Raw genomic sequence first — 26,996 nt, 5'->3', positions numbered from 1 at the left:
GATGTGACTACAGAAGCCATTACAAATTTTTTATGCCTATGAACCCGGTAATTCAATGAATATATATTGCAATGTACTGCGTATTTATTCCATCAGAAGCCCTGGAATAGATTGCAATTTAACGCTTGCCGGGTCTTGAAGGTTCGGCTGCTCATGTAAAACGAGAAATCCAAGGGGCAGAATATGCTCAGTACATAAGAGCTGTATTCCATGCGCATCCAGTTGAATAGAAACCTCGAGGTGCCCAACATTTGATAGTCCCCCGTAAATGTGTGTGCATACACTTGAACTTCAACCGTAGAATCCACAAGTATGTATGTATAATATTCACAGAGACCACCGATATCAAACACTGATACCATTAATAAACTGGGAGATCGCCAATGAGCTTTGTTGAGTGTGTGGTCTAGAATGAGATGGAAGAGACAGGTAAACGGAGGATATTGGTGGGAACAAAGTTTATTTTGAATCAGCTTGAGAGCTCTTGCTGAGGGGTTAGATTGTGGACCAGTGTGTGTTACCATTTCACATCTGTATATTCGCGTTTATTCTCCTCGCCCCTTTTGGTCTACCTTCGGTGTCTCTTCAAAACTGACACAAAATGGTGTTGCTTTGAGTTAATTCCAAGATATTAATGAGGACGATACGGTAACTTCGGGGAAATTAGTGCTGATAAAATCGTTACTCGGTCTTGGTTTCCATCGATAAGTTTATTTCTTTTATACACAACAATAAATATCGACCATAACAGAAGTCGTTTTCTTCGGTTCATCTTGTTTTTTACCTTTATCAGCTTAAAAATGTTCTAATATATATGCGTTGCTCATCGAAACAAGAAATACATGTCGAAGAGATATTTTTGAATCACCACGAGATGAGTCTCTCAGTGCCTATACGTTACTTCTTTTACGTACGTGTGTTTGTAACTCCCTTGCGCGTCTTTATCCCCCTTTGAATCTCTGGCAGCGTTCCGCATTCTCGAACAACGCAAATACGTGCAAATACTCCGAGGGGGGGAAAAGAACGTGAATGGGGCGTTGAGTGGTTTCAATTTGAAGGAAAGTTGGACTTTTTTCTTTTTTCCTTTACATGCTCCTCACTTTTAGACAAAATTGCCAAACAGATGCTGAACTATTATTACGTTTTCTGATTCACTGGAAAAATTGAACACACGTGCCGCGAAGACTCAGTGGTTCACATTCGCTCGATAAGGTTTTTCACCCATTTTAATTGGATCATCGGTTTTTTTTTTCATTTTTCGTAGTGGGATTGGGTTAAAAAATTTCGGCTTTTTGGTTTCACGTAAAATTATCTCTGGAGGAGTACACAGCGGTTGGTATTATCCGAGAATGCTTCCGAAATAATGTTAGTTTATTATTCAACTTTGAGTATTGTAATTGGCATTTCAGTTTAATTGAATTTGGTAATTTCTTGACACTCTTCAATAAAGAAACCGAGGGGATGTTCACATTCGTAATCATTTGAGATCCTTCAGATGGATGTGCTGACATTTCTCGTGATGAATAGATTCATTTTATCATGTTTGAAACTTAATTGATTTTTGGGTCCTTCATCTAAACTTTGTAAACTTCATTTTGATTTCAATAGGATTTTTCATCATTATGATAACGAATTTGAACAACTCCTCGGGCGAAACACATTTTGGTGAACATATTTGAGGACTGATCAAGCTTCATTCATCCTCTAACATAATATCAAAGTTGAAAGGATATCGATCTATTCCGTATTTTTCAATGGATGGCCCTGTAATATTGCCCAACATCAAATTCTTGGCTATAGTTCTAGCCAAGACTGTGACATTCTATTGACGGACAACAACCTCATCAGTACTTTATCGATCAAATTCCCTAGGAATAGTTTCAATACTTCATCCAGCAAGTTTCTATCGTGTAATTTTGACATTCTCTGTTAACAATTGCGATAAAGAAAACAGTCTTCATAACGCCATTAAGCTCAGATAAATTAATGAGGATAATCAATGGCGATGGTACCTTAACGAAGCAAAAAATAAAGAATAGGATTTGTTTTTTCTATAAAACTCTTGTACATGGCCTCACGTCTTAACTCTATAATCAAACCTATATAAAAGTTACATGAATGTCGATTAACAATTATCCCGACAATCCTTCATCTCTCATATCTGAAACATTTTTATGAATTTTCTCTCTTGTTTCACGGGATGAAAATCCTCTCTAATAATTCACATCTTGAAATCATCATGTCGTGTTACTGCCTCTCTCTCGTTATCTCATTTGGTGACTAGTTTTGGCCTCTTTCGTGCTGCAAGGCTTCCACGAGATTTCAAACATTTCATGACTATCTTAAAAAGGAATGGAGTGCGCATAGTGATAGTGCTGCGACGACGTACGCACTGTAGATGGCTCCGCTGCTGCCTGAAGTGACTGTAACAGAAAGAAAAACGAAGGAAAATTCATTTGAAATGTCCAGTGCTGGCTGACAAATTCGTTCCGATACTTTTTTTCTATTGAGAAGTATTCATCCATCGTTGGATTATTTACATAACTTCATTCGAGTATTATTTACATATGTACTTTTGTTTTTCTGCTAACTTGTATTTAGTAGCTATGAACATATTTTTAAATTCTCATATTATTACTTTTAATGAAATGGTGAATAATTTCTAAACTTTAGAGTGTCTCTGCCAAAAATGTGGTTATGGTGTACGGCCCAGGAGTTTTTATTGTTTAGATATTTCGTGACATCATTTCACATTATGAAATTCCATAAGGGCCATGAGGGTCAGAAGTCTGACGAGAAGTGCCAACCGGGGAAAAAAAATTTCTGAATGTCAGAGAAAAACGGGTGAATTCTGAGTGACGAAACTGATCGAAAAGCTGATTATAAATCCCACGGGAAAAAAATAATCCAAACTCGTAGCTCGAGCGATTGAAAAAGTCAATCAATACCAGCATCAGACACATAAAATCCCTGTATTTATATCACAAAACGTTTCTGGATCGTGTGGGTGAAAAAGAAACTGTGTGCAAAAATACATTGAACAATATATCAACTCGTGAGAAACGATCTCCGATATTTTCTCGCCCTCGGGGGTATACCCTCACCTATACACGACACGAAAAAGCAGCTGTTACATACGACGCTGGGTATATAACCGTCCTGGTCTCTCTCTCTCTCTCTCTCTCTCTCTCTCTCTCTCTCTCTCTCTTTCTCTCACTCCCGTCAGTACGGGATTACAGAGATCGTAATTCTCGAGAGCGCTCTTTGGTGTCCAACCGACGTGCAGTGGAAAAGCCAAATATTTGATCGTACATTGAAAACTGAAATTGACAAAGATAAAGTGGAGTAAAAAAATACAAGAGAAAATTGAATCGTTTTTATGAGAGGAAAGCCAAGATCAAGCATTTGATGGTGGAATAGGCCTAGAAACCTTGTCTGTAATGGCTTAATGAGGCCGGTAATCTGAAATTTTAGATGATTTCGAAGTTAATTTTAGAACTGGCACTTGCTGCAAACGCGTTACGAGACGTTACCTGCCTCCAACTATCACTTACGATTTCCCTATCTAGTCTTGACGGAGATGAGGGCGTGCGACGAGACGAAGGGAAAGGTTAGGGAGCCCCGAAGATGAGAAGGGATGAGACAGAACAGAATAGCGATGGCGTACAATCAAGTGGGTGCTTTCAACCCACTGAGTGCCAAGCCGTAAGACGAGTCGATAAGGATTCTCTGGCTCGGGCATATCACAGGCATATCACGACTTTCACGTACGACTAGCATGAAGTTTACAAGAGAATAAAACGATCCGAATAATAAGGTATGCGAGGCTTTTTGATAACGAGAGGGCATCAATGCTGGAAACTTTGCGGTGTGGGGAATGAATGAGGAGTGGCGGAGGAATGGGATTTCGGGGGGAGACGCTCATGTGAGGAAGATGTATATGAGTAGACGGAAATGGTAACAATTTTGGCAGCACTCGTCGCATGAAGTGTGTGGAGAATTTTCAATCCCACATGGGACCCCCGGCCTAGTGTTGAAACATTATGTCTTGGATGTACGTAAGAGGGTTATGCTCGCAGACTTAATGGAAATATTATGGATTTGATGCATAAATGTAGGAACTTACATACTTGGAATATTTCATGTGTGAGAGGTGCCGTGATGTCACTATTGGGAATTGTGGGAAAATGTTACGACGTGTTGTTTTATTTTTCCTTCCAGAGGTCTCAAGGTGTTTCGTGTGAAGGCTTGAAATAATGAGCTCAAGTTTCTTCAGGCCAGTGATATATGATTCACGATCTGACTAATCAAATGTTCATTCAATTTGTCCCCCCAAACTTCCAGCCCAATAAACTTCCCCTACCATCATGAATCCTTTTTGCCCCAACGAAAAGAGGATTAGTTGATGTGGGATGAGCTAATTCACACAAGAAGTGGAGAGCTCTTGTGTTATCCTAGTGATATACGTCAGTGGTTTACAATGTCTCAAAGTTTCGGTAACATCTAGTCACTCTCTCCTCGCCTTATGTCAAGAGCAACCAGCCCTTTTCCTGTCAAGCCCTCCCAGCTTTCCAAGTTGGAAACAAGCTTCACTACCCGAATCTTTCGGTGGTCTGTTGTATCGCGTCGCCTGTGGGTATGTTCGTCCTTGAGAGGGGCTGACAATCTACCCCCAACACCTGACAATTTTCAGCGGTGAATGACAAAATGTTGTGATTGTAACTTACTTTGGGCGGGCACAGGCTCCCTCAATCCAATTTGCACCTGAATCTCACTCTCGGCCTCATAGATGCCGGGTATTCGGGCAATGCAGTGAATTGTTAATTGATTATTTGAGTAATGGAAAGGGAGGAGATCAATGCTGAGTTCACCCCATTGTAATTGAGATCCTTCTTGGTAAGCTGAGTTACTTCCCATGTTGTATTCACTTTTTTCCATCTGTTGGCTTGCGTTTATGGGACCAATCTGCAACATAATGGGATTAAGATTAAAATACATTGGTAGATGTGGTTGAAATCAGGGGCAGATCTATCAGATCTGATTTCTGATCAGTAACAGATTGAAAATTTACAGCTGTTTGGGTTCGTACTCTAGGATTTGGATTGTTTCAAATCAGGACGACTCTTCAACACTGACCTGACTCTCATTTCTCAGTAGATGATCAGGTTGCGTATTCAGGTTACAGCTGTTTTAAAATTAGGGGTTATCGACCTGATTTTTGCCTGATCTGAATTTCCATTCGAACTATTGACAGATTTTTCTTCCTCACGAATTGAAATTCACAGGTCCTGCATACGTTGAGATAACCTGATCTTCGATGAACCTGATCAGGTCCGACAGAAAATCATTACCCTACCTTACCTGATTTTTCATTCGGAAATCTCTTCCTTTCAACAATCTACGGCGTCTTAAAAAATATCAACCAACATCTAGATAGAATCTTTGCGGATAAGGATATGATTTCATATAAAAAAAACAGATCAGATCCCATTAGCCTGATTTCAGGTAGACTAAAATCAGGTTTTATGGATACATTTCTGAGTTGTACCTGATCTAAATTCCCAATCGGGCTGTTGACCAATCCTGATCTGATTTTTCCTCCCCAGTACCTGATCAGTTTTCTAAATACCGACCAAGTCAGGAATTTTCACAAAAGGGCTAGACGAATTCGCATTGCAATTCACTGGTCTTGAACACATTGAGATAACCTGATCTTTTGCGAACCTGATCAGGTTCAACCACAGTCCCCCCCATCGCAAATTCTCCCTCGAAAATCTCTCCCTCAAAAAAATCTGATTTGTTTCTCGAAAAAATTCCCAACCAACACCCTCAGCACACCACCTGCTTTTGCTCCCATCGTCATAATATTCGGATAATGAGGATATTCCAGAAAAATTTAACCATTGATATAAAAACCCTGACCCGTATAGAAAGGAGTTAAGAGTGGGTAACGGCTAGCCAGCAGTTTTTAGTATGTAACAACCACCCTCGTTTGGGTGGAAAATTTAAATTTCGCTTACGTAAACATCTCACTCATGCAGACACTTGCACACACGTATATAACTGTGTTGAGTGCGTCAGCGTTATGAAAAAGTATATAACGATCGAGCCAACGGTACGGGTAAAAAGAGTTTTTTATTCTGGCAGAATTGTTTTTTCTCCAGCCGAGGCATTTAAATTGCTGCTGAAAATCTGACGAGATTGGCCCGATAGCATCCCACCTTGATATAAATTGCTGTTTATTTGATGGGGACAAAATGATTCAAGTATCATGGTATTACAAATATCAACGGAATTGAAGCCAACGATTCAACAGCGAAATCCATGTACTAGCGTAATTCAATACTTGTTTTCAAAACATTGATGTTAGCAGCGGTTGATGTTAGTGTTTACTCGAATAATATTAAAATTAACCTCGGACGAGGTTATAACGAATTTCGTTGGAAACGAACAGAGGCATGAATATTCAAAGCCTTGGAGAATTAAATTCTGTTTCTGAAATAAAAAATATATGTGTCATTATTTGTGCGAGAATATTTTTTAGTGTTGAAATCAACAGAGTTCGGGTATTCAATCGTTTTTCACTGTTATTTAGTAAATACTGTTATCTACCTCACGTGAAATCGGGACTTTCTGTATTTATCTGATGGTGTGTATTTAATCTAAAAAAGAGTCCGGTGCTGGATATTTCGATTACTATTTGGAAATTGAGGGGGGAATTTAGTATGAATGTGAAGTATTGCTGCTCATAGACTTTGGAAATGGATTAAATTGCATTTTGGAATGAAAATGAAACGTAAACAGGGAACGAGTGTTTGTCGATGATTGCGGTTAATAATATTAATATGGTTTTCGATACTTCCTCGGAGACTCAAACACAGGATTATTTGATGCATGCTTTGCTAGCTTTATAGTCACCATAAATCGAGACTCCGTAAGAAAATACTCGCAATATTTCAGGCATGATATTGAGTTTCGGAGTGATAATTTAACTGATGCAGAGCATGTACCTGATTGAACCTGCTTAGCTTAGATAAATGTGATGCGAACCTGAATCACGGTCAGGGCAGTTTGATCATATCATGATTATTAGTTTCATGATCGTGATCAGACGCATTGAAACATCTAGGCCTGATCGGATATTTTACTGATTTAATGATCAGCCCAATTGTCTTTTCTAGGCACCTGATCAAACATTTCGAATCTTTAGGGCCTGCTCAGGCCCATTCAAAAATGGACAATTGTTGCCCCCCGCAGCCTGATCAGGCGCAATATAGCCCACCCGTCAAGCCAACAATACCAATAAGTAGCTAAGGGTGATGTATTTGCGGACCCGATCAGGTCAGTCATGTGACCACCGGCCTGATCAGGTGCTTGTCATCAGACCAGAAGATGACCTGTTCCGCAATGGAACATAACCTAAATTTCCTGACAACCTCATCCCGAACTGACCCCAAATAAGGTATTCCGACCTGATTCATATTAAAATTCAATAACATCGGATTCATCGGGATAAACTCCCGAAAAAAAATTGACAATCACAACGCTTCCACCACTGTTACTATCATCTCTTTCACATTCAATGAGGCAACTATCCCAAACGATCCCACCGTCCAGCATATCTCAATCCATAAGGATCCTCGAGTCTGCGGCGGCATCGATAGCCGGTAACCCCTCCATTTCACAGTGAAATCGTCTCCCCCGGATACACCAAACACACCGACAGTGGGATTAAATTCAGCTGGTAGCACTATATCCACAATGGGGATTACTTTGCTACCAACATAATACGGAAACCTTCGCACTAGCACAACTACTCCAGTCCTCTTTTGATGCGATGATCGCTCGAAATTCAACACAGGCGATGGTACGTGTATAATCAGGACAAACTTCACCGCTCCCGTAGATGCACTATGGGGGAAACCCTAGAGTTGTACTCGAAACTCGTGAGCACACTCTGCAATTTCAACGCTCACTCTCACCCTCCCCTCCTCTCTCCCTCCTCCGCCCGTCTTAAATTTTGTATGTATACATTTTACGAAACGGCGTTTTGTCCGACGATATAGTGCAAAAACCGGCGCCAAACCCTCTCTCTTTTGTACAATATAATTCACCACTTGGGAAATGCATTTGTGCGCGAAGAACCCCCAACTCCCTCATGGCTCACACGCCCGTTTTGTACCGTTGAATTTATGCCGGCCCGGGTCTCGTGAATTCTCTCAAACGGGCCATTTTTGCCACTGCAGCTCTCCACCTCCCGCGCATTCACATCCATAAGCGCCGGGGAATGATGGCGAGAGTAAACAGAACAAAAAAAGGAAACATAAACGTGGAGTTGTATGGGGGTATATTCAGCATGTCACTGGATGGTAGAACTGACACGCACATAACATCAATGTCTTTTGAGGGGAAAAATGCTTCTTGTTTGTCGGCAAATTTTCGGCATTCTATTTTTTAAATTTTTTTATTGTTCATTTTTGTCATTTCATTCTTCCTTTTTTATTTTTCATTTTCGTCATTCTCTCTTTATGCATTTTTCTTGGAATTTTTCTGATGGTCTTGGGGGTCACGGGAAGGGTCAAAAGACTAATATAAGGTTCATTAGGTTCGCAAGGGCCTAAAAACTCTACACTTTTAAAAGTTTTCGTCTGATTTTTCCGTGCCGAATTCCGGGAATTTTTATCGTGTTCCACTGAAATTTCAGGCAATCTTGTCATTGAAAAATGAAACATTCCATTGATTTTCTGTCCAAATGATTTGGAAATCAATAAAATATTGATTTGTCAGTTCAATTATTCTCTGAAATTTCAGAAAAATCAGGAAAATTCAGGCAAAAATTGAAAATTCATGTTCCACTGAAAATTCAACCAAGTTGTGAAATCTCCATCTCAATCCCACTGAAAACACGGATTTCCGTGAATTCTACTTAAAACTTGAAATTTCATGCCCATTTTTTTCCTTAAATCCCATTCAATGTAACTCTCCCGAGATTTATTCTATCTTGCTTGAAATTTTTAAAAATTTCTAACAGTGTATCTAGACTTTAAAGACTCTGGAAAATTTAAAAAATAGTGCATTGCAAAGATGCCTTCCAATCTTTATCTCCTAGCTTCACGAGTACTCCCCCGGGTCGGATGAACCAGATAAGAAATTCCCTCACGAAAGCCCCTCAGTCAATCGGGATTCTCCAGTATAAATCTGGCCATCGGAATGTATCTAAAACCGGTGGGCAACCTAAACGTCAAGAGTAAAACCTGTAAAACCTTTTTTCGAAACATCACGCCCTCTGTATCATTGGAGTTTGATTGCACTTGAATAGTTATCTCCATTGTATTGCATATCGTCTCTATGTAGAAGTGCTTGGCCAATGCAGCCCTGCAAGCACGAGAGAAGTGGCATGAGTTTGAGCATGGGAAGCTTGGAATCCTCGAAACTTCGTATGCATGCAAATTCGAAATGGTGGGGGAGGGGGTGGGGAGGAGAAATGGGGAAACGAGTAGACGAATTTCAATGTTCAACTCCCTCAAACATTCAAGCTTGTAACGTAGAACACCTCGACGGTTGTAGCTTAGTTGCATTCGATGTTTTGTTTTCTTTTTAAATCGGTGTTTTCATTATATTTTGCACTCGCTTCTTGTTACGGTCTCTATCGTTCCCTTTCTGTTTTTATCACTTAAGGTTTCATCTCGCGTCGAGATTACCTGCCTTTCGCTGAGTCTCGGTGCCATGCAAGCTTCTATTAGGATTTTATGTACACGAGGGGGACTGAAACGAGATTGGGAAGGAATAAAGAAATAGAGTTAGATAAGCATCATTAGGTTTATGATGCCACTCTGTGATCCGGGGGAGCTCTCTTCAACTTCAGATTGAGATTACGGATTGTTGGGCTCGATTGACACGTCGCAGGGATCAATCACGGTGCAGGTACTTCTTTCTTTCTTGTGTCTTCATATGTTTGGGATGATTGAAACTGAAGAAGTCGTTTCGGGAGTTGATTTACGAGTGTAATCTGCTTGATCTCAGATCGGGTATTGAGGAGACAGATCCATTCTAACATCTTGATTAGTTTTGAATATAAACGAGCGCGGAATCCCTGATCCCATACTGGTCTTGACGGTAGAAAGGGTAGAGGGGATGGAACTGTAGTGCATCTATCGTCAGGTGTTCTTTACTAACTAGAAATTTAGCTCATTTTACATGATTTTAGATCAGGTTGTGACCGTTTTCTAGATTCTATAATACTAATTCCTGAAAAAAGGATTAGGGCGAGTCAAGAAAAGGGACAAATAAGGGATAATTTGAGAATAAGACGTAAAAAGACGTCAAAAGACGTAAATAAGGCCTTTACTGAGATCTAGGGAGTGGGGGAGGCCAGGCAACTTTTGTACACGTAAAAAGGGAGTGACTCTAATGCAGAAAAAGGGGAGAAGCTAGTCGTGTCAAGGGAATGCAACTAAATATATAAATGATAACTGAAGGGGAAGAAACAAAAGAGTGTAGGCTCACCGTTGGGGGGTATGAAGGGTAATATTGTGGGGACAAGAGGGAAAATGAGGGGGGTAACTCGTACTCACGATGGGACTTCACTCTGGCGAACACGTGGAATTCCACCGGCGCCTTGCACTCCTTCAAAATACCAGGGCGTTTTCCTGGAGAGCCTCCTTTCCACCTCGGGGTTTCCTGGGCACCAATACTAGAGCTGGGATGAGCTCGATGTATCGAAAATCCTCTTTTTATCCGCCAATACTTCCGGGCGAATTTTACTGTATTCACTATTACTACTTTCGGGGCACGTGGCGACTCACGGGACAGCTAATGTACGAGTGACGGTCTTTTCTTTTCCTTTGCGATTCGTGGGGGTTCGTCAGGTGTCGAAGGCCTTCGGGTTTTAATTCGGGAGCAATCGGAGCCAATCCGCACGGGTGAGTGGTGACGATGACCACAATCCAGGGATGTCTCGCAAGGGATTATTGCAGGTGTTGAATATTCGGGGGTCCAGTGTGGGGAATTTCCCGGAGGCGATGGCTTCTCCAATTGATCGGGTGGGGCCGGAACTGATGTCTTCTTTCGGCTGATGTCTTCGTGATGTCCAGGGGCGGGGGTAGAGGGGCGATGAGGGGAAAAGTCTGGGGAAGGGGTATCCAACGGTGGCGGGATTTACCTTTTAGGGGGCAGTATGTAGTGGGAAAAAATATGTAGAAAAGTAATAAAAAATAAATGAATATGCCTCGTCACAAGGTACAGATCCGATACTAGTCAAGATTTTCCGGATTAGGATCCGATCAGTTTCCGAAGAAATTATCTGGCTCCAACGAAGCTGAGATTATTTTGATCTTATTCTGATCAGTTCCACCACGATCTGATCTAAAAAGACGGGTGAAATCCAGACATTTGGATTCGTTTTTAGGTGGGTGAATATCAGGTTTGATGACAGATCCTGGCGATGGAAAGGCAGATGAGATAGACCATACCTAATTTGTACGGCATCTACCGTCAGTATCGTTATCTAAATAGAAATTTAACTCATTTTGCTAGATTTTAGATCAGGTAAAGAGCCGATACAAGTCAAGATTTTCTGGTGAGATTTTCCAAATTAGGATCCGATCAGGTTCTGAAGAAATGGTCTGATTCAACGGTCGAATATGAAAAGTCGGGTCAAATCCACACATTTTGACCAATCTGGGATCCAAACAAGCGAACCTGCCTCCACCCTGATTTAAATGTTCACTCGTCCGATTCCAAACACAGATTCTCCGATAAATTGCTGATGAGAGATTTGACCTTCATATCCTCCCCCACGGTGCGATAGGTTGGTGACGTTTCATACATGACATTTGGATACACCTTAGCCGAAGCGTGAACCCGGGTGTGTGGTCACGCATCGCCGGGCCAATATAAATCTATGTCATGAATATGAGGCGCGAGACTAGCCATTCGAAACAGGCTGAATGTCCGGAACAACCAGCAGTGGCATTGCCACTTCAGTTACGCTATATCGTTTTACGAGAGTAGGATGGCTAGTAAGAGGAGGTCAAGGTAGTGGGAGTTAGAGAGGTATGTACGGGAGAGGTGGAATATATTCCTGGAGTACCGCAAGAGAATATTCAATTCTCTTCTCTTTTTTTTTATCAAGCTTGATTAGGCTTAGAGATGATGGTTCCTAGTCAGTCAGGATCAGTGGATTTTGAATCTACTCTGATCATTGTAGAGGCTTAAAAACCTGATCAGGCACGGGAAGTGAAAATAAGATCAGGCTATTTTTTTGTGAAGGATCAGGTGAAAATCCAAGGCAAATTCAATCATCAGCGGGAGCGAATTCTAAAGCCGAACCTGATCAGGAATCAGGTACAGAACGATCTCCAAAGCCTAGCATTCAGCCCTGCTGATGATGCGATCTGCCTTGGATTCCAGCCTGATGAGATTAGGTGATTTAATAAATGATCAGGTACGAGTTAGATTATTGTGCCTCATCAACTTAAACCTGAACCTGTCCTAATCAGCATAACCCGTTCCTGAACATTTCTGACTAGGTTGACGACTTAATCCTGATCAGGTATGGACAAGGGAAAGTTAGGTCAAATGCGGAGGTTGTTTTTACTTACGCAGCATCAGCTTAGAATCCAAGATAAATCCCATAATAAGAAGGACCGAATCCCAGGACTGAACCTGATCCGGAATCAGGTATGGGACGGCCGCAAAAGCTAGCATCCGATCCTGTTAATGATAGGATCTGTCTCGGATTCCAAGCTGAATTTTTCGCAAATCCAGACAACATCAAAACAACCTCATGCCTGATTTCTGATCAGGTTCGGATGAGGACTTGAAACGCATTTCAATTCGTCTCCGTCGTAATGAAATTTCCATCAATCATTCATCCTTTTACCCAAAAAAAACATTCTCTCCTCAATTCGATCTATGAATCCCCTCCAAATCTGCACTTCCCATTCGCAATTTACTGATTCCTTTTACCGCCATGGGTAACGATAAAAAAAATCTCGAAGACTTCAGTGACAATAAAAACGATAAGAGGCGGGAATTTTACTGCAATACTGTACAATTTTCATTTTTTTTTCCTTCGATCATTTTTTTACGAGCATTCAGGACCAAACGTTTTCAATCCCAGAGTAAAAGCTTGCCTTCGACTGGCCAATTATCGATCGAGCTTTCGTTGATAGCACACAGAAGAGTGCTTTGCTGATACTGTAATAGAAAACGAAGAATGAAAAAAAAAGTGAAAAAAACGTCAAACATGCCTCATCGACTTTCCTTTGCCTTTGGACTCTGGAAAATCGGTGTAAATTTATGCGCATCAGGATATCCGGTTTCTATCTTACGATTGCCATACTGGGCTCACCGTAAAGCGTATTTCAGGTGTGAACGAGCCAAGTGGAATTTGTTATACAGTAAAGAAAGAGGATAAAAAACCCGAGAAAAGTATTCGAGATAAAGCAAAACTTTTTGTATCTTCTCTTTGTATCTTCTTTTTGTTCCCTCCGAATATAAACTTGAGGGTGTGCATCACATTGGGTTATTCTGAAAATTCGAAAACAGAAGGAAAGAGAACTGAGTCCATTTGAATAAAAGGATTACACGCTGAATGATTTTTTTTATCGAATCGAAGATCCGTAAATAACCGTTGAAACATTGAATCCGTAACTGAAAATTCACAACCAACAAATGAAAATATGTTAGCCTTCATTGGGCATGAAATAATCTTCCTGAAAGCCGGATGGGAGTATAGCGAAATCAGAATTTGTAAATACCGGGATGGAAAAAAAATCATCCATTTGTTAATGGAGGCGGCCAAACTAATACATCCTCTATTCCATCTCTGTTTTTATCCCCCTTTTTGTTTTATCAAAACATAAATACGTTGGACAGTGAGTAGCAGATAAATTTTCCCCGTTACGAGAGGGCTGTTGGAAGATTTTTTATCCCTCACGTGAGTAATTCATATCGTATAACAGACAGTGAAGCAACGGGGGGGTTGGGATTATCAAGGGCGATCCTGGTGGATGTATTTCACTGATGCGGTTAGCGGGGAGACTATCGTTTTAGTGTCATAGGGCAATCTACCCTGTATCTAATCTACCTTTCCACGGTAGCTGCATCCACGGAGGAAAGTAGAGTCTCCCATGTTGTCCCTAGCGCTGGGCCATGTAAGATTCGAGCTTACGACCCAGGTAGTTGATACTATGTACTGCGGAACCGTATATAGTCATCTAGTTTTCTCGGTGGGTTATGTGCTGGGGTGAGTTCCGCGTAGACGCTTGCTGCGTAATAGCTGCGATTAAACTCTATGGATTTGATCGGAGGGCAAGTTCACCGTTTTCGCTTGAGACAGACGGCTGTCTGATTGCGGATGCCTCTATAGTGGAGACCCTAGTCTTCGGGATAATTGACGGACGGAATTTATGTGCTTGATTCAAAGTTTGGAATGGAATAAACTTTCTTTCTATTGAAGTATTCGTTTTCTAGGCGTGGAGAGAGAGAGAGCTGATGTGAATCGTATCTGTAAAGGGAGATGTGTGGGGTGAAATTCGTTTCACATTTAAATATCTCGTATCATTATATCGATTTGTATCCAAATCGCCCGACCTCTGATCCTCAATCCTGATTGGTTAATGAGTGACGTGAAGTTAGTCGCTCAACACCCGCAGGATTTTCGAATTCTTGAAACTCACAAGTTATATTTTCCGGGATAATCTCACAAATTATTGGTAAATCATCAAATCATTCTGCGTATGAAATTCAGAGAACTCCATAACCAACAAAATGAGTTTAATTTTTGTACCTATGACAAATAGTTATCGACCTATTGTCATTCATCTCTGTCTTACACACAGACTTACCCAGTATTCTCCAGTTGCCTCAACAAACTGCATCAGTATCTACCCCCGTTGTCCAGTTATTCACCTCGTTATCACGGTACGATTACTGCCAAGAGGATGTTTAGATGCCGGAATGTTTTGGCTCACCATGAGGGCCAACTACCATTGCTGAAATTCACCAGATATTGGGGACAATTCATGATGTCGAGAGCACCAGAATATTATTCAGTATGTAAACGCCCATACGGCGATCGATCCCTCACTCCATTCATCTTGGTCTCCTCTCTCTGCATTTCATTCTCTCCCCCGCCACTCCCGTGCCACGGGCATTCCCCCGACACCAATCTCCCTCTGCCCCATCCCCATAAATATCTTTTTTTTTGGGAACGTTGAAATTCAGCTCCCAATTCCACGCCGATGACGATAAACTCTTGCAGATTGCATATTCAATGTTCAATCATTGTTCCGATATTTATTTGGTTTCGGTTTTCCGAGTTTTGTCGGGACATTGCAATCGGTGGAAATGACCGAAACGTATACGTCTGGCACGTGTATACCCAATCTAAACTTCTTGCCACCTCAGCTGGAGAAATGGCGTTTACGTGAGTCTATAGGACTCGGGAAGCCGCTCCGACCGGTGCCGATAGGACAAATTCTAGAAGCCATTAAAAGAAGATAGAGCGTCTAAGCGATATTTCATTTGCCATTGTCATTTGTCATGTAACGTAAGCATACGAGAGAAAATCCAATATTTTTTTCCGCCCAGATATTTGTCATTTACCTTTACTGTCGTTTGCGATTCGAATGTGTACATCAAAGAAAGACTTCCTCATTTTATTGGCAATACTGAGATGCTGTGTTTACTGATGGCGCTCAACAAAGCGATCTCTGCCCTCGATTCTCCACCAGCCCTCCCACCACTAGTCTACCATCAAACATAGCCTAACTCACCCTTCAGTGCAATTCAATTTGGAAAACCCTCTGTTGTACGTCTTTGTTCTCTAAGAATCCTATATTTCCTCCTCTTTTGTTTTGTTACATTTCTTTTTATCTGAGGAGCGGAGAATTTTTCCTTCCAATTCATAAATCTTCCTTGACGCTACTTCAAGTGCATTAGGTATACATAATATGCTGGTTTATTTGAGATATTGCCATGTGATAAAATTTCTCAGTGTTGAATCAACTGTTCCAGTGAAATGTATAGGGTTCGCTCGAAGAAATATTGTGAAAGGAAATTTGGAGGAAATTTTGATAGGACCTATCGTACCTGATTTCTAAATCCAATTGTAAAAAAAACTGCTTCCATGCCCGATTTTACATCTTCAGGAAATTCTAGCTCGTACTTTATTCATAATCAGGCCGTCTCAGCTGAATTATCACTCAGGATGATGCTGTATTAAATTAATTCAATAGAATTTCCTGTTTCCAAGGAACGGATGATGAATGTGAAGGAGGAAGTGCTTCAAAGAGAATCTGGTCCTTCCAAAGACATGATAATTATAATCATAGAGTAAGGAATACCATCGCGACCATTAATTATTCTAATATTTGGGGAACAATCCTCTTACACAATTTCTCTCATCGACTATCCTCAAAGCGATAGCTATAGACTAGATGCCAGTATTTGCAGGAGTCTGCAGTTGACATCAGTGCCACCACAATTATATGAGCGGCAACATGTCTGACTTGCCTCAGACCAAGAAGCCTCTAAAAGGCCCCGTAGTATCATTACCCCCCGCAACGATGAAATGTAACTACAAATGATACAGAACATTTAAGCTCACTATCTCCTCGAGCTATACGATACGCCAGGGCTTGAACGTTACCAGATATTTACTCTGTCAAATATTTGCCCGAGGAAAGTGCACGTGCCACATTTAGATAGAGCATAAAGGTTAAAGCGACTCAACGGCTGGGTTGAGAATTATATTACTGCTGAAGGGACATCTGAATGAAGAGAAATGACCCCTTCTCCTCGCTGAATCGAACTCAATCGGATGAAACAAGGGGTTACGTTGATGGATTTCTAATGAAGTAGTTCATCTGTCATTGTGGAATACAGACGGTGGAGTTAAGCGATTTAGATGAAGAAGAGGGCCGGGCGGAGTAGGATGGGGACTGAAACAGTAGGGCTACCGGTAGCTTCTTCACGAGAAAACAATGGATCCATCTGCATTCATGGCTCCCCATTACTCGATCAGGACAATCTTGCTCGTGTATTGACTTTGTCTTGATAAGTTAGTTTCGGCCTCGTCACCATAATGGAATTCTTACTTTGGTTTCGACAAAATTTCCAAGCTCTGTTGAGTTGTTGCCATCGCCATTGCATTCGTCGCACTTTTTAATCTATTTACACCAACGTTACATCGCACGAGCAAGATACAAGTTTATCCCGGGCACGTGTTTCATGTACCAACTAGACAGCTGAGTTAATGGCTCATGAGGTAGATAGATAGCACCTAATGAAGGAAAAGGATTATCAAGAATCCTCGTTGCCACCCGTAGGTTTCAGTTTCCTCTTGGAATAGGCAATCGACTGCATACGAAATTGGTCCTAACCTCTATTACCAAAAGCTAAACCGTTTAACGTCCACAATCATGATATCATGTAGATAATAATGCGTTAAGCTTGTCAGTTGCGTTCGTGATACAAATCGCCATGTAATTGGTAAACCAGATGTGTCTGTCGAAGTCTTCTGAATGAGAATAGGATAGAAGATGGAATGTGGAAATTGGGGCAGAAGGAGAATGGAGGCTCGTTCGATACGATCAACAAATGAGCTTCAACCACTGGGAGTCGGAAGCCCATTGACAGTCATTCCACGTACAATTAACCGATCGGTGGGTTTATACGAGCTACTGGAGCAGTAGAAGCCAATGGCATTCCTCTTTCTACCTGTCTATGGGAGCACTCTTCATCAAGCATATGATGATAACGAAGCGGATTCACGTTCAATGAGATGACCGATCCGATAACATTATAATCAACGTGATCAAAGCTATCATCAGTTTTCATTGGATCTCATGTGACCGGTCATTTGCTATTTAGCACCGATGCCAAATGGAATGCCAGTGATTGAAATCAGGATATCTTTTGATTTTATTCAGTCATTTGTGACGGTGATACAACGACAAACCATCAACTCCGTTAGGACATGGAACCATTAGACGTTTTGAATGCATGTCTCAATACCCTGATCGAGACACCAAGAACGACTTTGATTTGGGAACACAAACGTCTTAAAAGAGGAGACAAAAGTGTCTCAACTTCAGACAGTAACCTTTCTCGTGTATATGGGTCACTCTCTCAGACATTTAAAGAGGAAGGAAGGAAGAAGGAAATGTGATATTAACAATGCTAGTACCTCACAATGGTGTTGTTTACTTGGTGAACAATGGACTCAGCGTGAGGTATCAATTTCCTGACGCGGTGACTATGGATCTTTGCATTGGCGGCCCGGATCAAGTCACCATACAATTGGATTCTTGGCGTCATCAAGCTAATTCGTAACAAGAGAGGAACGAAGCATCAGTTCGGGTGTAAGTTTTCACTAAGTCGCATCGCTGCATTTCATTATAGTCGGCTCGTGTTGAAGTGGTGAGGGACACTACCTCGATGCATTGTGTGACATGCAAGCGAAAAGAGGCCGACCGTTGGGCTACATGAGAAGAATCATCTCGCGTTTCAGTATGTGGATGACAACGTTCCCGATACGGGTAACAGGTAGGGGAATCTATATTAGAAAATTCCAAATCCACTTCTGCGTTCAGAATTTCGTACGTCGAACGCCTGCAAGGGTCAAGTAACATTAATAAGGGTCAGAAGGGTCATATAGGAGTGATGTGAAGGTCACTTCAGCTCTATTACTTCAGAAATTAAAAGACAAATATCCGGCGTATAAAGCCCAGGGGTAGAGGAGCTCTCTGACATCACAGATCGTTTTACAGGCTATCAAGGTTGCAGGATATTCCGTAAATCCCCATAGAAAAGTCGTATTCCCAGTATATACTGGTCTTCGGAAAATCCTATCCAGCCAAATGGCCCTGACAACGTCAGCTCAGACAGATACGAAAGAGAGTAGAATTGAGAAAAAGCAGGGAGAAATGCTGAAAAGATGAACAAGAACTTGGACAAATAAATTTGATGCAGCGAGGAATGTGACTCATGTGTTCTCAGTCGTTACCATTCCCTCCGAGATGTTATCCCCACCCCCGGTCTTTTGTGCAATTTTTCTTTGTCCCCTGTCTTTCCGAGCAAACGAGCTACAAGCAACCACAACCGATATGGCAAGTATCATCGACTGTGATTAGAAGGGCCCGGAAAATATGATCCGTCATGACCATTGGACTCGAAATAACCTCTAATGTCTCATCATCGATTTTACATGGACATAGTTTTTATCGGAATGTATATTGCCTACGCATTATCCCATATTCGTTCCTGGTTCCTCTCATCCTCGGATAATAACACCACAGAATCATCTTCTGTCTGCGCCAGTTACACGAGTGGAATGTGGCCATTGGAATTTCAAGAGCTGGGGTTTGCAACTAATGGGAGTGAAGTAGGTACACCCGATTAACTCGGGATGAATCACTGGACGTGGCGTTAAGGAATGGGCTGGGGTCAAAGGATTGGGCGAGGGAACACGTCAATGTCAGAGGGAATCTGATCTTAGTTAGCTGATGAGGTTGATGTCCTATTACAAGTTGGACTCGATGTTGAAACATTGATAGAACCATTCCAAACCATTAGTCAGCAGTTGCTGTAAACAATAATCCTCAGATCTAAAAATAATATCCCTGATATAGTTCCATATTTTTTCTCGGAATGATGTGGAATTTTGTCACGTTCAGGTCATCAACACTTCTGATATTCGAGTCCATAAAAGATATCGATTTTGTCGAATGGCGCTGCTATTCCTTCATTATTTTATGGCAGTTGATTCCCTGGCGTTCATTTCCCGAAGCCCGAATAGAGGTTTTTATTTCCAGAGAAAATTGCTTGACGCAGGTAACTCTTTAAGAACATCGCATACCTGCAGAATGTCATATCTTCTCACCGTGAAATTAAGAAATTTCTCTTAAAACATAGAATTTTTCTCGTTCGCGTGTGCTCTGTATACGTCGGCTCGTACAGGAAATCCGAAAATATAAACTCGGATCACGAAGGGAAGTAATTTTCCACGTGATGACGGTCGTGTGGAACGATCTTTTTGGAAAGAACGTGGAGTAGGTTTGCGTCGAGTAGAAGGAGCGAATGTATCCCAGACGAAAAAAAAAACGTAGCCCGATGAAGGGGTGTGGCAAATAGTAAAACTTTGGCCCACACGTTCATTAGATCGAAGTTTACCCGAGGGTAATCTTTTTCATCCGCGCCGAAAGTGCCAGAACGTTGGCAAAATTCAGAGGGGTCACGCAATTTGGTGATGGTGGTGATGAAAGCGTCAAGATTGGAATAGTGAAATTGTTATAGGAACTAAGGGGTAAGTATGGGAGATTGGAACGTGGAGTTATTAAGCTTATATGCATTTACCTCAATAGTGTTGAGCTTGAAAACAAATTCCACTGGGGGCTTGGATGGTGCAACACTGCAATTTGCTTTGAGCGTGTCTCCAGGATCATAACGGCTTCGTTCGGTCGCGATGACGGGTTTACCTTTTGGCAGAGCTGAAACAGAATAATTTCACTGGTCAAGTACAATTAGTGCGGGTAGATAAACGTCATATGTGAAGCTCTGAAAAGATTTCTGAGTGGAAATTTACATGAACAAAGGGATCATTATACCGGATTTTCGAGCTGGCGTGGGTTATGAATGGAATCTCGGTTCTGTTCTGATATCACTCTGAATTCTATATTCAGAGCAGCTTTTTTCTAGATCAGGTTTTTGTCCTGATCAGGTTTTGGAATCGAGCGAACTCAGACCTTTTAGAAAAAACGTCTGTATTTTATCGAACCATTCATGATTAACTGTTTCGATTATATATCGATGGAACCTGATTAGGTCTGATCAGAAAAACCTCGTAGCTATCTATTTTATACCTGATCAGGCTACTTCAACCCAGGTTCCTTAGAAATCACACCTACCCTACAACTTTCGTACCTCATCCGGTTCAATAGACAATGTGTTATCAAAACACCCGATCCGTCACCCTTGTTTCGTAATTATATCAGCAAACCGACTAACAATAAAACAAATTCCACCTCAATAATTCGTACACACAAACTATTCCCACAAACTCCCAACGATATCTATTCACCAACGAATATAGACATAACCCAACTGAAATCCGTGTTACATCTCGAATTACACTCTTTATTGGAGGAAGAGGAGGGAGATCACCAGGTGAAACTCAAGGTGATTGTAACATCTGAATATACCCACCCTCCAGTCGCCCCCTGCCCGCTCCCATATAGTATCTCATACCCGCTCACGTTTCCCTTTAGATTTCATACGTCGTTTAAGGTACGAGTTTCACCCTAGTTTTCGAATGAAATTGCTCTGCAGTACTCTGAATCCCCTCGAAGCCTTGGAAATTCGTAAATTTCTCTCATTGCCAATCCACACTAGCAAATGAACTTGCGATTCGCGGAACGATAGGACAATTAATCGAATCGGGTTACTAGTTACCCCCTGTGCGATCGGGACCTTTGTGCCTCGAATATCCAAACGGCATACAACTCGAAATAGGTTTTCTCAATAAACGAATATCCAAAAAAGAAATTTAGACAGTTAATTTTTTTTCTCCATTCTACCTCGTGTTTCTGAATTGAGACACAGAATCCAATCGTTTTACGCAAATACCGATATAGCTCAGGATCGGATTGAAAAGTAGGGACTAGTCACAGTGATGTATTCCCTCGTGGTTAATGCGGTCGATCGTCTCGATGTGCTGGCGTCACGAGAGAAATGAGAAAACTCTACAGGCTTCGTGATCCTTTGAGAAGCTTCTTGGCTTGTCTGTGACCCTTTCCAAACCTGCATGGGGGGAGGGGGATAGGGGTTGGAGCGCCACGGAGTCATGGCAACACAACCACAGGGCCCTTTATCAAGAAGCAGGTAATGTAATCTTTGGTGAGGATCAGCGTGAAGCAGACTCCAACGTGTCTTTTCCACTTTGTTCTGTGTGGACAGGAGGAGGGGGTCTCGTTATCGTTGCATGCTGATTAAAACTTTGTTGTTAGCGACAAAGGTGGAGTTTCGCTGATGAAATTTATTGATGTTGACGGCTGATTAAGTGCGGAAAGTTGTACTCAATGAATGTCGATTATTTTGAGACAGTTCTAATGATGATTGATAGATTTGTCCAGTGGGAATTTTGGTGAGGTAACCTGATTATTAATTACTTGGTGAAAATTTTCGGGTCGGGTATTATTATTTTAACACTTTTGTGATGAGTACAGATTTTCAATGAACAGATCTGAATCGGTCGAGATAGATAAACCTGATCAGGTTCCGAACCGAAAAAATCAGGCCATTTGTGTTAGATTGTCTCCTGACGCGGGTCTCATTAATATAGCCTTATCAGACAATACCTGATCAGGTTAGAACTAGATTTAATCGACCTGATCAGGTTAGAACTAGATTTAATCGATCTGATCAAGTTGGAACTGAAGTAATTCCCACATAATCAGGATCAACTCAGAATTTTACTCAGCTTTGCTGGTCATTAACAAACCTAATCAGGTATTGAGAGGCAATCAGATAATATTTCTGGCGTTTTATCTGAATAGAGAATTATTACCATGACCTGATCACGTCAGGTATTCACGAACTAGACGGGATCCGTTAAAACCTTATTGCTCCCGCTAAATCAGAATAAGTGTATCCCTTTTCTGAACATTCCTGATCTGATCTCATAATCAGTAAACCTGATCAGGTACCATAAAATCGGAAATAAGGTACTACACATCCCTCTCCGACTCATTGATAGGCCTTATTCTCCTCTCATTTTCATAGTTTTGATTTTATTCGACTGAACAGGCCCAGAAAAAACAAACATTAAATATTACTTACATACAACCCTCAGCTTCTTGATGCTCTCCTCCGTGGAGAATGTTGGTGCATCAGCCGTCACTTCGCAGCTAAAATTCCCCGTTAGTCCATAATCTACATTCATTACAGTCACCTGCTCGTGATCGGAATTATTACGCTGAAATATGGAAGAGTAGAATAACCCATGTTAATCTGTTCACAATATAAATCAAATATTCATTTTTTTTTCAATCGTTCGTTATTGAAATTTTACGCGAATCAAATGCTACCGTATTTGCGATACTATTCATGGATTGTCACGGAGCTTACACTCAAGCCGATTGCAAATAATCCAGGGGTATTTGCGCAAATCGTGTGGCAAATAATGATTCACAGGTTTCGGTTTAAGTGCCACAGGTGCAAATGGTGAATTGACAAACTCTATTTCATTTTACGATAAATAGTGTAATGTACACCAACCGAAGATGTATGAATACCGCGAAGTATTCATACATTTTTAACTCATTTAATGATACTCATGTTGATACCTACATGAACTGTTATTCCAGTTATATTGAATACTTTAATAGGCGGTGTTTCTGACGGTGAGTAGCGATAAAATTCGTGCTTTCCACGATACCACTTTACTGAATAGAGTGGTTCGTTCTCGCGTTCGTAATGACAACGTAGAGTTACTTCGTGACCACGTTCAACCACCTCCGGTATCATTTCCAGTATCACATTCCGCAGGCTGCTTACACCTTTAAACGAAGAAAAGAGATTCATTATGAGTACAATGTGCGTAGAAGAGAATATTTGACTTTAAGCGGAAATGATAAAAGTTTTTAGAGCACAGAAAATAGTCCGTTGAGGCATCAGGTATAGTTTTCTGTCTTCAGGATTCCCTCATGATCGAACCTGATCAGGTCGGAAGATCGTCTTAATTGAATTGGGATCCTTGTATTTTTATCATATCCCGGTCATTGTTTTCTGAAGATTCTTCATTTATTCAAGATCGGAAAACCTGATCAGGTACAGGCAAAAAGCGATCACGAATCAATCCGAATTCGAATGTTTTTCTCGCTTTGTAAATTAGGTATCAGGAATCATTTTTTAACATGAACCCCATTTCCATTCTCCCTCGTGATACAGTTTAACGGAAAATAAGCAAAAAAGACGAAATGCAAACAAATTCGACAGGCGACGATGCATTAAGTCCAGTGTGCATCATTATACCGATTTTACTCAGTCACAACGAATGTCGAGAGTTGTGAGCGTCAGCGAGAAATTGCAATTCAGGCAAATGACTTTCGTGGTATTCTCTCGGTAATGTCGGTTTTCCGTTTTCCGCACGCGCTATCACTCACACCTCTTCTCGCTTGTATGTACCCCACTCTTCTCAACTCCACTGATTCTTCTCCCATTCAATACCTACGCGTTTCAAGCTCAAACCACTTTGCCACTGCTAACGTACGAGATTATTCCGCTCATAGAGGCCTAGCTGACTCGCACTTGTATTATCGACATTGTCGTATTCGTTCAATATATGGTTAAGGCGAAAAGAATTGCAACCGTGATTGAAATTCTCAGCCGAGTTTTTTTCCACCGTGTCGACTTTTTCATCTGTGTGATATGACAAATCGAACATGCTATTCACGTCAAAAGTAATGCATATTACGTGGGGTATTAGTATTCATGGAAGGGTATGCCAGCGGATATCAGTGCGTTCGATTTTTTCCGACGGCGAATTCGATAATTCAATTGGTGTTTTTTAATGCTTGTAGAAAGCACTTCATCAACATCTGGCAGATCCATCCTGGAGCAGTAATTGAACATTTGTTTTGATGCAGGTACGGACGCCTGATCAGACACCGCGAATTAAGTATCAGCTCAGGATTAGTCTCGGGTTTCAACCTCATTGGTCTGATCAGGTCGTGTGTTCATGAATTAGTCCTGATCAGATTGGGAAATCATTGCGCTGACCTAATCAGGATAAGATCAGTTATTTGAATTAGATCCTGATTAAGGGACCACAGAGATGACCTGATCAGGTAAGATATATGTAAGTCGCGCCTGATCAGGATGATTAACGTTTGTATGGACCTGATCAGGACCAATACTGCTCCTCCCAGAGCACTTTTGATACGACTAACATGTAGAAATCCGATCAGAATTTCGTACGGATTTCGTACTGAAGGGGTCAATACGATCAGGTACAATATATTATCTTTTGATTCGGACCTTATTGTCATGACTTGAGCAGGCCGGATTTTATGGAATGCACTTGATCAGGCATCAAAGTGATACGCAGATCATGGATTGGCAGAAATGATTTTTTTTTACCTTTTCCAATAAAAAAATAGATCCCAAAGCTCTTCGACACCGAATCGATACTATTACCGAATTTTAAAAATTTCCTAAGGCTCATTAACATCTGACAAAGACCAATCGCGATAACCAACACTTCCACCATTTCTAATGGGAGGAATTTAATCGATACGAATAATAATAATGGTATGATAAATAGGACGACTCCCGAATCTATCCCCACTCCTAATGAGTGATTAAGGGACGAGTGACTGACTGGCTCAGTCCCGCGTGAGCCTTGAAATTCTATTGACCACGTTTTATTTCATTATATTGAAGCCACCAGTTAATTTTAAAACCTAAATTCATTATTCATTAATTAGTTCTTGAGAAAATTATACACTCTTACACATTTCTCAATGACTTTGAAGGATCCCAAGAAGTACGTTTGAAATTCTTCAGCGCGAAATCCAATGACAACTCTTGTTGAGGACATAAACGTGAACTGTTGAGTCTGCAACTTACGATTCAACTGGATGGTGGGTCTCACCCAACTTTTCGAGCAGCAGTTCAACAGAAAACTTTTCCGTTTCCGTATGACTTCTTTATTTTTTAAAATCATCGGGAAAGGAAAGAAGGTCGCTTACTTATTTCGTGACGTCATCGAAATGTCCTTCAGAGACAGATGTGGAAATTAAATTTATGCATTCTTTGCAATAAGAAAGATGGAAGAATCCTATATCGAGTTTCTTGGAGGCTGAAGACTCAGCGCATCTAATTGTATTCTTTTTACTTTTCTCCCCTTTTATGAGTGACGTTGCGCTATCCTAGGGACGTCAGTTTCTCCATCGTTTGAGCGTTAATTTTTTCTCCTTCCGTCAATTGCCCCTCCCTTCTCGAACAAGAGGAGAAAAGAAAACATGAACGTTGCACTGGAAGGGGGATAGGGATGAGGCTGTGAGAAAAGTGCGAAAGTTTTAATAGCTGCTCTTACCTCAGTATTTTGAAATATACAGAGGAACCGGTTTATGAGATATTTTCCTGAGTCAAGCCAACTTGTTGAATTTTTTTTTCTCGCCCCTCCTCACTGATGAACATTAAGGGAAAAAAATTGAGGGGTCCGGAAATTAACGGAAACGATAAATCTATGGTGAGAAAAAATAATACAGGGTAGACGCTATGCTCTGAGGCTATTATTGCTGCAACATCGGGGTTAGTGAGAATTGCTTTATAGATTGATCCTGATGATGCAAGTGATTACAGCCACAACACAAAGAAATTGATAGGCCAATTAGACGCTAGTGTAACACCTCTGAAGAATGTACAAACAATATTGTCTTGTTCATTTATACTTTTCTGAATAATTACGCCATCACTTTGTGATGCATTCATTCGTAACTCCCCCCGTCCCCTCCTCTCATTATTTGCATCGTGTAGAAACACATCTGCGTGGAGTTTCAAAGACACGAATTCAGGATAGTTACTGGAGATAGAATATAGCAGGTGCCTGGGATATAGTTTTACAGCGCCCGCATCTGCAATGTCTCGGTGGAAACTACCCCATAAGTACTTGCATATCCAAGCCTCATTATTTTCATGGGATTCGTGAGACAACAGAGAAGTTAAGTACCCGAGTCGAGGATTTGGTTCTGATTGGACGTACACAGGTCTTTCAAGATCTCTCCAGACCTAGATGGACCTGGTAAGTCCTAATCAGTTCTGCGACGTACTTTTCCAGAGACCATTCGAATCCTCAGTTCTTTTCGGTCCTGAGAAGTCCTCCTCGATGCTACCGAGAACGCGTGATTTTACGAGCGGGTGAAGGGGAAGGCATGTATGCGGAGGGTTGAAATTTGTAGCCAACGAGGAGACAGGGTTGCAGAATA

At 41.2% G+C, this 26,996-nt stretch overlaps 1 protein-coding gene across 1 annotated transcript in view; it reads right to left on the bottom strand.

The window, feature by feature from the left end:
• Nucleotides 1-730: 730 nt before the first annotated feature.
• The window catches only part of LOC107038693, a 65,283-nt gene continuing 39,017 nt past the window's right edge, over nucleotides 731-26,996 (bottom strand). Inside the window, exons 2-6 of the mRNA XM_015257935.1 lie at nucleotides 23,356-23,564; nucleotides 22,846-22,981; nucleotides 20,365-20,498; nucleotides 4,728-4,965; nucleotides 731-2,423 (exon numbers count right to left, since the gene is read on the bottom strand). Coding sequence (XP_015113421.1) covers nucleotides 2,338-2,423; nucleotides 4,728-4,965; nucleotides 20,365-20,498; nucleotides 22,846-22,981; nucleotides 23,356-23,564 — 803 coding nt within the window. The 3' untranslated portion in view covers nucleotides 731-2,337. The remainder of the gene's footprint in view (nucleotides 2,424-4,727; nucleotides 4,966-20,364; nucleotides 20,499-22,845; nucleotides 22,982-23,355; nucleotides 23,565-26,996) is intronic.

The sequence above is a fragment of the Diachasma alloeum genome, unplaced genomic scaffold (genome assembly GCF_001412515.2).
Source record: "Diachasma alloeum isolate Michigan unplaced genomic scaffold, Dall2.0 Dall_scaffold_00178, whole genome shotgun sequence".
NCBI lineage: Eukaryota > Metazoa > Arthropoda > Insecta > Hymenoptera > Braconidae > Diachasma > Diachasma alloeum.
Note: the sequence above shows the minus strand (reverse complement) of the source record. Positions and strands in the feature narration are given on the sequence as shown.